This window comes from Abrus precatorius, unplaced genomic scaffold, assembly GCF_003935025.1.
Source record: "Abrus precatorius isolate BTA unplaced genomic scaffold, Abrus_2018 Scaffold11, whole genome shotgun sequence".
NCBI classification, from domain to species: Eukaryota; Viridiplantae; Streptophyta; class Magnoliopsida; order Fabales; family Fabaceae; genus Abrus; species Abrus precatorius.
This window is the reverse complement of record NW_020874303.1, coordinates 23,092,952-23,106,562: the sequence shown is the minus strand read 5'-3', so window position 1 is coordinate 23,106,562 and position 13,611 is coordinate 23,092,952. Positions and strand designations below refer to the sequence as shown.

The following is a 13,611-nucleotide window of genomic DNA, read 5'->3' as shown; positions in this document are numbered from 1 at the left end:
TGATTTAAACCTCATTATGTTAAGAAAGGAAAAGTACATATTGCAAGTGATTGAAAAAATATGCAAGTTTGTGATAATCTAACGAAATCAAAGATCAACTTGACCATATTCCAATTTGCGTGCTTTTGACTTGGACAAGACATTTAATTTCTTTTTCTTTTTTTGGGTCAACCGAAGCACTTTTTCTTTGAGTGACTACTTCCAGTCCCCTAAGACTGCGAAAGCCCAAAGTCCCCACAAACTAACTATCTATCCCTAATGGCCACACCTATAAAAGACCCACATCCACATGCACCTCATTCCCACAACCCTCAAACAAGTTAACAACAACAAGAAGCTCATCATGACCACTGCGCCAAAGATAGTGCACATCGAGACCCGCTACGTTGAAACCGAAGCTGTAAACTTCAGAGACGTGGTGCAACGTCTCACGGGGAAAAACTCATCCTTGGTGGCAAGTTCAGATCACAGTAAAGTAATAACTTCACGTGATGGTGTCTGTGCCAAGCCTGAGGAACATGCCACTCCCATATCTGATGGTAACGAAAAGAGTAGCGTTTTATCTTCTATGGTTCTCATGAACTTGTCCTTCAAAGACTTTGAAGGATTCTTGTCTGACATGCCTTCCATGGAGGAGTTGCTCTTGTTGTAGTTTTTCTTTTACATCTTCTTTATTTTATATCGTTAGTTATAATTCAAACCAATGGGTTTTGATGAATATATGGTGTTTGTATAAATAGTTAACATTGTAAGAGCACCTGCAGAAAATTTGAGACTTTTTATCTTCCTGGGTTCATTGTTGTTCTCTGCAAAATTTTCGATCTCTACATCGAAATCAAACAGAAAAAATAAAGGATTTCCTACTATAGTATCTAAGCACCAGATTTTTATTTCTGCAAGAATATGAGACGATAAATTTTAAATGGGATCCCAGAAATTGCTAAAGTATGGGTTGCAGAAGTTTTATTGATTGTGGGGGTGAAAAATTAGGAGTTTGTCTCCCCTATGGAAATGAAACCTTGTACGAAACCGAAACTTGACTATTTGTCTTCGTGGGTCAATTGTAGCCTCTCATTTGGATATAACAGAGCTATACTATTTATATAACATGTTGGGTAGGACCACATATTAATAACCATCGTTATTTATCTTTTCGTAAACGTCATTGCTGCGACTGAACGAGTGAATGTTAATCTGAGCTAAGACAATATAAACGAGTGTCGGCAATGTGAATATAGTGGTTGCATCTTAATATTATGCTGATGAAGTTTAAGGACAACTTTTGTAGTAATATGAAACTGTAATAGAAAAAGAAGTCGGGTAACAGTATTAGTATACAGTCCGAAGAAGACGCCAAATGCTTCCGTTTTGCGTGTCTTAATTCTTGAATTGAATCTAACCCGTTTAGAAAAATTTACGAACAGCTTGACTCGTAACATCAGCAAAAAGTTGGGCTCTTGTACCATTTTTCAAAATAAAAATTCAAAATATATAAATCTTGAAAACGTATGAAAAAACGGGATTACTTGCCTTTAGTGAAATTTTAAGAGTGGTAGGATTCGAGCAAAAAGTTGTTTTAATAGTAAAAAGTAAAAAAGTGATGCATTATATTATCATGAGACTTACGAAAAATATTATTTAAGCAACTTAAAAGAGTTTTACAATTGTTTCCAAAACTTGCGGTGTCTATCAATTCTAATTCTTCTTGATATATTTTTGCTGCAACTTTTTCCATTTTTTAAATTTTTTTGTAGAAATAAAGTTTTCTTTTCTCCTTGAATACCTTCTTTTGATATTTCTGATTAAAAAATATTTTTGATACATTGATCTACTGTTTTATAGATATTTTGAACTTCTTTTGGATACATGGTCATGGTTGGTCTAAAATCATAGAATCATTGTAAAATTTTTAATGATATTTTCCTTTTTAAAATTAAAACAAGAGCAACCAAGAATGTGGAAAGGGTTTGTAACAAAAGTTATTATACCATGCATCAATATGATTAAAATTAGTAAATTCATAAAAGGTTATGTATATTTTTTAAATCAAGACAAGCATAACTGAAAGGGGATGTAAGTATTCTTTGAGCAATTTCTTGATGTGTAATTTGTTCTAATGGCTTTACTCAAGTTTATATTTAGGCATTTGTGAAATTTATCTCAACTTTACATTAAAAATGTCTTTCTTCATGAAAAAATTCAAGACAAAATTTGTGCATTAGTAATTAGTTAATAAGTTGATTTATCTTGTTGTCAAATATTTTATTAACCGGTATATATTAAACAGTGAACTAATGTAAGTTAAGGTTGAGTTAAAAACATTTGTGTGGTGTTTGTTGCTTAATGTAAAAATATCTTGCTAAAATTATGTGTTTGTTGCTTAATTTTATAATTATATATAGACAATTATGTTTAAAATTATTTAACGATTATTAACAAAAAGGTTATATAGTTTTTTTAATGTAACTATTTTAATTAAATCTTGTAATTAAAAATTATTCATTTCACTTCCATAAATATTTGTTTCTTTACCTTCTTTTGAAAAAAATATTTATCATTTAATATTTATTCGTACATTTGGAGTGTATTTATGTGAGTAAATAATTTTTAACGGAGTTTTGTTTGCAGGTTTATCACAAGAGTAGTCTATGTGTACCTTTGTTGCATTGATAAATAAAAATGAATTTAAAACTTATTGAAATAAGGATTGAATTTAATCTTATTGAAATAATTTTCTAAGGGTTGACATGGTAACGAGCGACTTCATTTTAAAGCATTATTTAATTCAAAAGAACAAGAAAAAAAAAAGATAAAAAAAAAGAGATTTTAATAAAGATTTTTAAGACCGAAGAGAGTAAACAAATATATTATTTAAGGTTTAAAATGGTCAAATTAAATTATTAAATAAAAATTAATCTTAATAACATAATTTTACCTTTATTGTTTCCCTTTGAATTTGATTAGAATTTAATTAGAATGCATTGATATTTAGTCACTTAATCATATATTATCATATTAATTAGCTTGAATCGTGCTTCTGTGATATTTAATTTTAAAATAATATATATTATTTGTTTTTAGTTAATTGATTATATAAAAAAATTTAAGTATCAAAATTAAATTATTTCTTTCTTTCTTCCAATTTCTTTTAACTAATTCGATTAAAAAAAATCTTTAATAAAAAATATTTTACAAGATGAAAATTGCATATATCATCTCAACCAATTAATAATTTACAGAAGGAATTTTTTCAAATTAAACATAAAATGTTTTAATAGATGGACTAATCTGACTTATGATAAATTTTTAGCTGTTATTTGGTGACGTTTACTTTTTCAAGGATTAAATTGGGTCTAACGAAATATTATAGGAATTAATGTAGATGTTTACGCCTTTAAATAAAATTTGCTATTTGTTTATTATTATTGTATGTTCTTGAATTCATATTAGAAAAACCAGTTTAATTTTTACGTGCTCACATCGATGTGATGAAATTATTCTATCATTCTAATTAATTAGTGTGTGGTTTACCCATTTATTTTAACTTTCACTAATTAATATCCTAAATTTTCTTTGAGAATAACATTTTCATGTAGTACACCGACACGTTTCTGAAAACTTCGCATACACGAGATGTTAAGAAATTCTCTGAAGTCAATAATATGATGAATTGAAACGAATACAATAGAAAATGATTGTTGAATTCACCAAGAAACTTTCTTATATGCATATTTTTTGGGTCTTGGCTTTCTTATATGCTTGTGTACCTATGCAGTTACACATTTTTGGTCATGGAAACTTCTGTTTTTTGTCGAATAGTGGCAACCTCTTGCATTTTGATTACCTTTTAGCTTCTATAGAAAGAGAAGGCCCAAAAGTTATTGTTATGAATCAGAATGCCAGAAAACATTTGACAACCAAAAAAGCCTGAGAATGAAAACTAGGCCACTTTAAAAAACTCCAGTGGGTCAGTTTCAGATATCCAACTTGGATTGCTGACAAAAACAACAAAACCTAAGCCGTAACACCCAGCTTGCTCATTCAAGTTGGAGAAAAAACAAAAAAAAAGTTGAACTCAACCACAATATTATTTATTATTATGTACTATTTATTTCTAAAAAATAATTCATATTCCAAGTTAGAAAAACAGACTAACTTATGAGTGAAAATAAAGCAGTCTATTTGCAATACATTATATTATACATAAATAATCAAAACATAATAATTTTTAAAGGAAAAAATATAGAGGGAAAGAAACATTTGTGAGAATATAATATTTTCTTTTATGAGAAACAAATTAATAGGGTAATGTCATCCACTCATACATCATTTTGACACAATTCATTTAACTCTATTCTCTTTTTTTTTTTTGTGAATTGTACGAATATTTAAAAGTACGTGTGAAATATAAAATAAAAATATTTACTATAATATTCATTTAATTATTATAATTTTATTTATTTAATAACTTACTATAAAGATATAATTTTAAATAAAAAGTACATTCATTTATAAATTATTTTTTAAAATATAAAGGAATTTATTTGACAATTATTTTGTTATGTATATATTTCTCATTATTTAGGATTTTGTTAATTTTCACCCTTAAGTTCAAGTTTAAACATTTGTAAATAATTTTTTTATAAAAAATTTGTATTTTTATTATATTAAAATTATAAAAATATAATAAACTATTATAAATTTATTATTAATAATTATTTAAACTTAGTTCTAAGAGCTTATATTAACAAAATTCTTATATTTAGCATTGATATAAAAATATTTAATATATATTGAATATCTCAGTAAATAAAAGTATTAATTTAATTTAGTATAAAAGTTTACAATACATGCTACAAAATAAGAAAGATATATGATTATATGAGAAGAAAATGCACAAAAATCCTCACATTCTATATAATAAGAATCTCAAATTTATCATAAAGAAGTGAATTTTAAAATTGCACATTTCTTATGTGAGATTTTGCGTACAAAATTTATATACAACTATCTATGGAGATTGACTTATTTAGTTGACTCTTCACTCATGATAACTGTGTTAGAATTGGGAAAAACCACACTCTTCTCATGCGTATTCTTCATAACCTACTCATAATGGAAACTTGAGGTATATATATCTTTCCACTAATTTGTTCCTATCCTTTGCCTTTTATTGTCAATGTTTTCCGAACAGCACTATTAATAAAGTTGAGCATTTTGACTGTTGTCTGCGTTGAAATCAGGTTGGAATTTCATATATTGTCCCATGGTAGGGCAGGGCAACGTACTTTTATACTAGTTGACTTGGTCATTAATTAAAACCTAGCTCCATGCCACCCCAAAGACTAATTTCTCTTTTAAAATTATAAATTTAATGGAACCAAAAAAATAAAAGAGAAACTAAATTAATGTCATTTTGCAAATACGTGATTTATAAATATTCCATCCTGTCTATGTTGATTGAAAGAAAAATGTTAATTAAAGAAATTAATGATTAATTGAATAACTAACTAAAAAGTTATTAATTTAATTTGATACATGTATTAGAAAACATGAGAATATGTGATTGTGTGCATTGAATATCACTTACAGAAAATATTCTACTCTCAAGAGTGATAACTGATAATTTGATTTTGCTGTATAATAGAGTATATTAAATTCTAGATCTAATTAATGCTAAAGGGGTGTTCAGTTTTTTTAAAACCTTTTATCATAGTTTTGTTTGGTTTAACCCTATTCCTAACTTATTTTGTGTGAAAGCAATTAGAATGGAAACTGAGTTTAGTGGAGATTCTGAAGGTGATTTTGCTCCAAACCTCTTGAATCCCTATCGAATATCCGTACATATGGGATATAAATTCGTCTCATACTGTTAATAATTAGAAGCATTATGAGATGGCTTATACAATTTCCTTCACTTTGGTAGTTTGGTTTAGCTTTCACGCAAACTACGTTGCCCAAATACCCATTCACCCTCATTGCTTTCTCTTCCGTATGCGCAAAATCAATCATGACAAAGACAAGCTTCAGGTAGGTTTCATGAATCAAATGGTAGTATGGCACCTTATGGGGCCAAAAGTCAGTTCTTTAAAGCCACTAACTAAGCTACAGAGTACCTCCTTTCCTTTTCAATTACCTTTCCACTCTGACATTTGCCAGAAACAAATAGAAAATTTGTATTTGTTTGACAATAAAATATCCCATATTTTTAAGTTAGTGCAACAAGTTAAATGATATATACAAGCTTATAAACAATATTTAAAGCAATATAAACAAATATTATGAAAAATGTTGCATGAAAAAATATTATAATAATTAATTTTACAAAATTGATGTTAGTATTTCTTTTAAAAAATTATTAATAAATAAATTGCCACAAATAAATAAACCTGAAGCCAATTCTCTTAGGTGGGGTTCCTTCGCAGGTCTCTGAATATAATTATTTGCCTTTGACATTATACAGTCACTAAATTATCCTCACTTATTCTTAATTTCATAAACCCTTATTTAAAATAATAAAATTAATTATTTTTTTAAAAAATTAACAACATATTTAAGCCAATATACAAGCTTTACGTATTTTCAGTAATTTATTGTAAAAAAAAACTTTATAGCAAATCATAAATCATAATTATATATGACCACTAAAAAAAAAACTTAAATCATAAGTGTGATTAACAAACTTCGTAAGCTTACACCAAATTAAAAATCAAACATGAAATTGTGCTAAAAGAGCATATACGAGAGATTATGTTTCACTTTGGATGGTGACATGGCACTAGGATTAGGTGGTGGCTTTTTACTATGCGGCCTGTGTTGGCCTGCCATCAATCTTTATATATGTTTTTCTGCCACAGAAAGCTGGGGACATGGATGTTTGGTTTTGATGTAAATATGAGCCTTCAAAAACCCTCGCACTCCATTGGAATTATACCACACGCAAATTTGTTCCTTGTAATTAACATCAACAGGTGACACCCACAGCAAAGTCACATCTTTTTCCTGTCAAAGATTATGGCAGATCTCGTAAACATTTGTTAGCAACGTGCTATATATTATGGGAACTGTTGATGTCAAATTCTGGCTACAGTACAATATTTTACGTTGTGAATTTTCTGATTCAAAAGATTTGTGTTGCTTGTATTGCAATCCAAAGTATAACTAAAACCACTAAATGATGCAAATCTTGGAGAGAAGGGTCTGTGCGCATGATATATGGGGGCCAAACCATTTTGGCCGGTGTTTAATTCTGCATTGACAAGGTTAAACGCACGTCACTTTAACATTATATTGAGAATTATTTTTGCATGAGAAACGTATATATTTAAAATATAACCAAACCCTAAACACACACTTGTAAGTTTTTCATGTCTATGCTTATTAATCATTACTGGGGTTTTGAAAGCATTGAGGATGATTCAGATATTTTGTATGTCCTTCTTATCCTTTCGGCCACTTAGGAATTACGTGGTGGATTTTGATAGTTCCAGGGTGGGAAATATATTTCTCAATAACATTTTTCCTTTTTATTTATTAAAAATGATATTATTTTTAAAATTTTTATTGTTTAATTTTCCTAAAACTTAAAGAATATAAATTAATTTTAATTTATATTTAATTTTTGATATTCAATTTTTTTCATATAAAGAGTTTATCTAGAATTTACTCAAACTATTTATTTTTGTACAAGTACATTTTAAAATATATCTAAAACACTTAAACTTATATCCTCTCAATAATTTAAAAAAAAACATTTCTATTTCTACGTATGTTCAGAGATTCTTTTGTATGTACATGGTATCCGTATCTATTATGTCAATGTTTAAAGACTTTGTCAACGCACATTATTATTGTTGCAACTCAAACACATTTTTTTCACGATGATTGTTTCAATCGCAAGCATAAGCATTAACATTGACTTGTTTTTTCTTTGAAAACGCATTACATATTGACTTCCATAAGAATATAATGGACACGCCAAGATAGTTTGACCCGCTTCTAATTTATGGCATATAATCCATTAGCAATATATATTTACTGCTTTAATTTCCGGTTCAACAATGATTTTACTTCATCCAGAAATTTTAAGATAACATATAGACAATATTTATTAAAAATTCACACAAATAGAAATTAATTAAATACACATGTATATTGTTCCCATCCCATCTAACAACTTATATTCTATGTGTATACAGAATCATTAGCGAAAGAGATTTTCATGTGAATTAATGAGCGAGAAAAATAAGAAAAAACCATGAAAATAAAAAATAGGAGTAAATTAAAAGTCATTCAAATGAGTGTAAAAAAATAATGTAAGTGGGCTGAAAAAAAAATGTCTCCCATTACTTAAAGTGAACATGTCTGATTCATGTATTTGGACGAAGATATATAAACACTCAGTGATGATTTATTATGAAAGAAAGAGAAATTCAAGATTAAAATGTGCATGGTTTACTTCTGCGATGAGAATGGGTGTTTATGGGATGGGTTTTTGTTTTTTAATCTCATTCATCCTGAAATTTTGATAAAACGTGAACCTATTATATGATAATATACGAGAAATATTAAGCCAACTAATTTTATTGAGATAATATATTAATATGTATAATTAAATCACAGCGTATATAAAAAATATAAAACTAAATTAAGATATATTTTAGAGTATATATTTCAAAAATTAATGTCAACATATATATAATTAATATTATAATATGTAAAATATTATTTGTTAAATTCAGAAGTATTATTAGTAATTAGTAAAAAGCATTTAAAAAATATAGGACATTAAATTGGGTTGGATAGTCTTATCATAAATTGGGTTGAATTTAATTTTTAAAACTTGAATCATCAAAATTAACTTGAAGTTAAAGTAAATCAATAGAATGAGAATCGAAGGATTATATATATATATATATATATATATATATATATATAAAGTGCAAACTCCGTGTAGGTTTCAATTCCAATATAGTATCTTTGGTTACACAAAAAAAAAAAAGTGTTAAATCGATTTGTTAAAAATAATTAATTCGATTGAACATGGAATTAAAATGTATTAAAAAGAAGTGAAATATTATAAAAAAAATTATTTTAAATATATTAATTATTAATTTTTATATTTTTATTTATTATAAAAATTTATATAAATTAATATATTCATTCATTTAATATATAATTTACTAATTTAACTATTTATTACTATAAGTATTTTAAAATATATTATAAATTTATGACATATAATCATTTTTTATTAATTTTAATAAATTAATTATTATTTCCTTTTGAAAAAATAAAAAAGTAATTAAATAAATATTTTAACACCGTTAACTATGATCATTCTCAAACAGTTTCCACACTTATTTAGAACTATGATCCCTCTGACACATACATAGGGGAAATATCATTTTATTCATAAAAACGCTCTCTTTGATGTATCAATACTTATGTGTAAAGGAATTTAGATTTTTTTTTTTATTCATGTGACTCCTAACAAAAATAAAGGTAATGGGTAAGTTTTAAAGTATTATAATACCTACTTTTGTATTTATATTTTAAAATTTTATCGATTTTTATATATGTTTTCATATTTAGGTGAGATATATATTTTTATTTTCATATTTATTGAGCATTTAAATTTGTATATTCAGCTATATTAATTGTTATTTAATTAATTAAAATATGATATTTTAATTTTTTAATGAACTATTAAAATTTATATTGTTATAAAATAAAGAATATTTATCAAAACCAATAAATATAATAAATAAATAAATAAAATAATACATGTTTAAATACAGATCAAAACATCATAAAATTACGTTCATTTTATTGTATTATTATGTAAAAAAAATACTAATATTTAGATACTTTTAAGCGAAATTAATTTTCTCTTCACATTCACATTTGAATCAAATTGTAGTTGAAAATTTTATATTAAAGAGCAAGCTTGTGAGTTTATCACTCTATTTGTTTTTTTTTTTCTTTTTAGTTTTAAAAAATAAATTTTATCTATTTTATTCATTTCCATATAGTTACATAATTTTATAAATATTTATTTTATTTATCGTAGATATTTTTTTCATAGATACTCAAAAAACATATATAATTCATTGTCGTGTTGCACATTGGTAACAAAACTGGTATTGAGCGTGCTGTAATTCAATCACACATAAAAGAATTAAAGAGAAAGAGATTGGCAAACAACAAATCATTGACAGCCCAAAGATGCCCCACTCTTGGAATAACACATGTTCTCAACATAATTCAAGTTTTAGGTTTACGATTTAACAAGTTAAACGATATATATATATATGTAAAATAGTTATAAATTTAAATTGTTTAGATTTTTTTAATAATTGGATCACTCAGGTTTATGTTAATTAGACTCATACTTAAATTTTAATATAATTTAGAACTTAATTTTAAAAAATTAAAGCAAAAATATGACAAAAAAATAAAGCTGAATGAACAAAATAAAAAAATAGACATGTGAAAAAATAAATAAATAAAAACGCAAGAACAAATAATAATAATAATAGTAGTAGTAAATAAATAATAAATAAAACATATGATAAAGACTCAAACTTAAAATACAAATTACAGCTAAGACAAAATTGTTTAAACATAAAATCTCAAATTACTAAAACTTTTTTAAATAAACATATCACTTAAGTTTTAGTTAATATACTTTCACATGCACTTAAAATCTTAATATATTTAACCACCTCAAAGATTTTCCGCATTGCATGTGCAGCCAAATGCATTAATCTTACCACAAATCTCTCCGTTGATCCCCTTTTCACTTCTTTCAATTAATAGGCACATTTTGACTAAGCTCCATTAGCTTTTTCTTTATAATAAACCAATTTCCCCTATTGGCAAATTCTTCTTTTACCTAATTCTTTGATTTTTGTAGATTTCTTGAGTTCATTCTTTGATAAACTTTACCTTCTTTTCTATGAGTGCATGCACAACACTCAAAGGAATCCGAAGAGCCCACCTTTAGAAGACTTAGGAGAATAAAAATAAAAACATAAAATAAAGGGAATTAACTAGAGAAAGAAAAAATGATTCTTAAATTTTTTTTCCCTCTTTTAAGGTGCATTTAGAACTTGAAATTTAGAGGAAAAAGGATTATTTTTTTCATCTTTAATAAATATTTTTTATTTGATATTTTTTAAAATAAAAATCAAGATAAATTCCATAAAAACTAACATTTTATTTTTATAAATTCCATAAAAAAATTACCTTCTTTTTTTTTTAATCGCACTTCTAAAACATTTTTTTAAAAAGAAAACACATAAATTGCACGATACTTAAACACAATTATTGTTACTGTTTCAACAATGCTATGAAATAGATAATTGCTTGAATGTTATTATAAAAGCATTCAACCTTTTAATTTCGTCCTATAAAGGTAAGATTTATTAAATTAAGGATTTATAATCTTATAATAAATTTTTTCTAACATTGATATTCTTCTCTTATAAATTATATATATATATATATATATATAAAACAAATGATAATTAATTAAAACAATCAAAATTTCAATAGTTGAAAATAATAACAATAAAAATCAAATGATCACTCCCAGTATTTTCTAATGATACTTCAGCTTTCTCATTAGAATTTGTTAAGTTGTATAAAAGAAGAGTTAAATATATTTTTTATCCTTATAATTTAGTTTGACTTTAGTTTAAGTTTTCATATTTTAAAGATTCAGTTTTAAAGTCAAAATAAATTACAGCAATGTTTTTGTTGACTAACAAAGCAATACCACGATTCTTCCCTTCACGTAGGTAATTCAGCATTAGAGCTCATTCTTTTGAGTCCACATATTCACATCTCAATAATCATTCTAAAACATCCAAAATTTAAACCATATAAACCTAATAAAAATCTCTTAAATAATGTTAAGCACACCCTCCTATGAACATCTTAATTGTGGGGTTTCATGTCCTTACAACGCAACCTGAGACACTCAACAGTCAAAACAACGAGATAATAAAGTTTGTGTTTTCTCTATCACTGCTTCCACGAATCTGAGAGGTTAGTCACAATGATGCAGCATAACCTCACTTGCAAATCTAACAGTGATAGACCTTTCATAAATTACTCATATTTTATATAAGAAGAAATTATTATCTTAAAAAAAACAAAGTATTTTAAAATTAAAAGAATTATATGTATTTATATTAAATTTATACTAATTTAATATTTTTTATCCTAAAGATATAAAAAATATTTATTACCCAAAATTTCCATTCTTGCTGATTGATTGCTCGTAATGATGAATCATCGACCTTGTTGACATTACTTTTGAATTAGTTATGCCAAGCTGGATAAAATTAAAGATATATATGGTCGACAACTTGATTGCATAAATACAAATTTCAATAAAGAGATCCTATCCAACGTGGTGATTAATTATCAAATTGATCGTTAAAATACATTTGTGCCTTGTCGAAGTATAAACGAAACCCCAAAAGTAGGAGAAAGAAGCACAGGGAATATGCCAATATGGGGAGAAAACGGCGAAAAGCTATCTAGCTAGAGAAAAATCGAACCAACTGACACACTAGAAAGAAATATTAAAAGAAAGAAAAGGAAAAGCCCTAATTTGAAATGAGGATAGACATGAAAGGCGCATCCAATTACATCAATTGTCTCCAAATAATGAGGCCACTGCATGTCACTGTCGAGTCTATACAATCAGAAATTAAAGATAAGTGGTAATGATGTCAATAGGGTATGGAAAAGTCATCTCTTCGCTCACACAAGTGGGATGCATTATTTTTCCCTCATCAGCACAAAAAGGCGAAGAATTGTGCTGTTTAATTAACGCATATAGAGGACATGGAATGGATGGGGGGTAAGTAACATCAATGTACGAGAATGGAAAGGAAGAGCAACATTGGGTCATCAAAACTGGGACACGTTTCGTTGTCAGTGTTGCAAGTTGGTTTGGTGGAGCGTGGGGGCATCGCTAGCTAGCTATTAATTTTTACTTAGTATTTATATCTCAAACTGCAAAATGGAATGCCCTTTTGCATATGCAAGTTGATGGCAGAGGCAACCAATCTCAGGCTTCTCTGGTAGATAGAATTCTTCCAAATTTGCAACTAATTCAAGATGGCACTTCACATCCATTACTTTTGAAAAGTTGTAACTCGTGATAATTATGCTATGTGGGTACGAGCAAGCATGTGAAGTTCCGATCCAAACAACTAGTATGAATCAACAACGCATGCTGGCATGCAGATTAATCATGGACTTTAGGTGTTGGGGCAGATAGAGTTTTTCTTTTAATTTTTTTTATTTGCATAGTTGAGTATTATGTCATCGAGGTAAACGCTACTCTTAAACTATTTGTTTAGTAAGAAAAATCACAATTATTGAATATAGATGTCATTGGATATTTGGATGGTTGAATATTTATTTTATAATATATCAAGGGCTCTCGAGCTATTTCAATTTTATCTTCGCAAACAAAATGGTTGAGTGTAGCATTTTTGGAACAGATGGTTAGAGAAATTGGATGCCGTTATTCTCCTACATAAAAAATATCTAGTAAAGCTCGTTCTGGGGCTGTTAAGAAGGAAAATA

At 26.9% G+C, this 13,611-nt stretch overlaps 1 protein-coding gene across 1 annotated transcript; it reads left to right on the top strand.

The window, feature by feature from the left end:
- Positions 1–289: 289 nt before the first annotated feature.
- LOC113855856 (VQ motif-containing protein 10-like) lies at positions 290–652 on the top strand. Its single transcript, XM_027487485.1, has one exon. It carries the CDS (start codon positions 290–292, stop codon positions 650–652), a length of 363 nt encoding a protein of 120 aa, XP_027343286.1.
- The last annotated feature ends 12,959 nt before the right edge of the window (positions 653–13,611 follow it).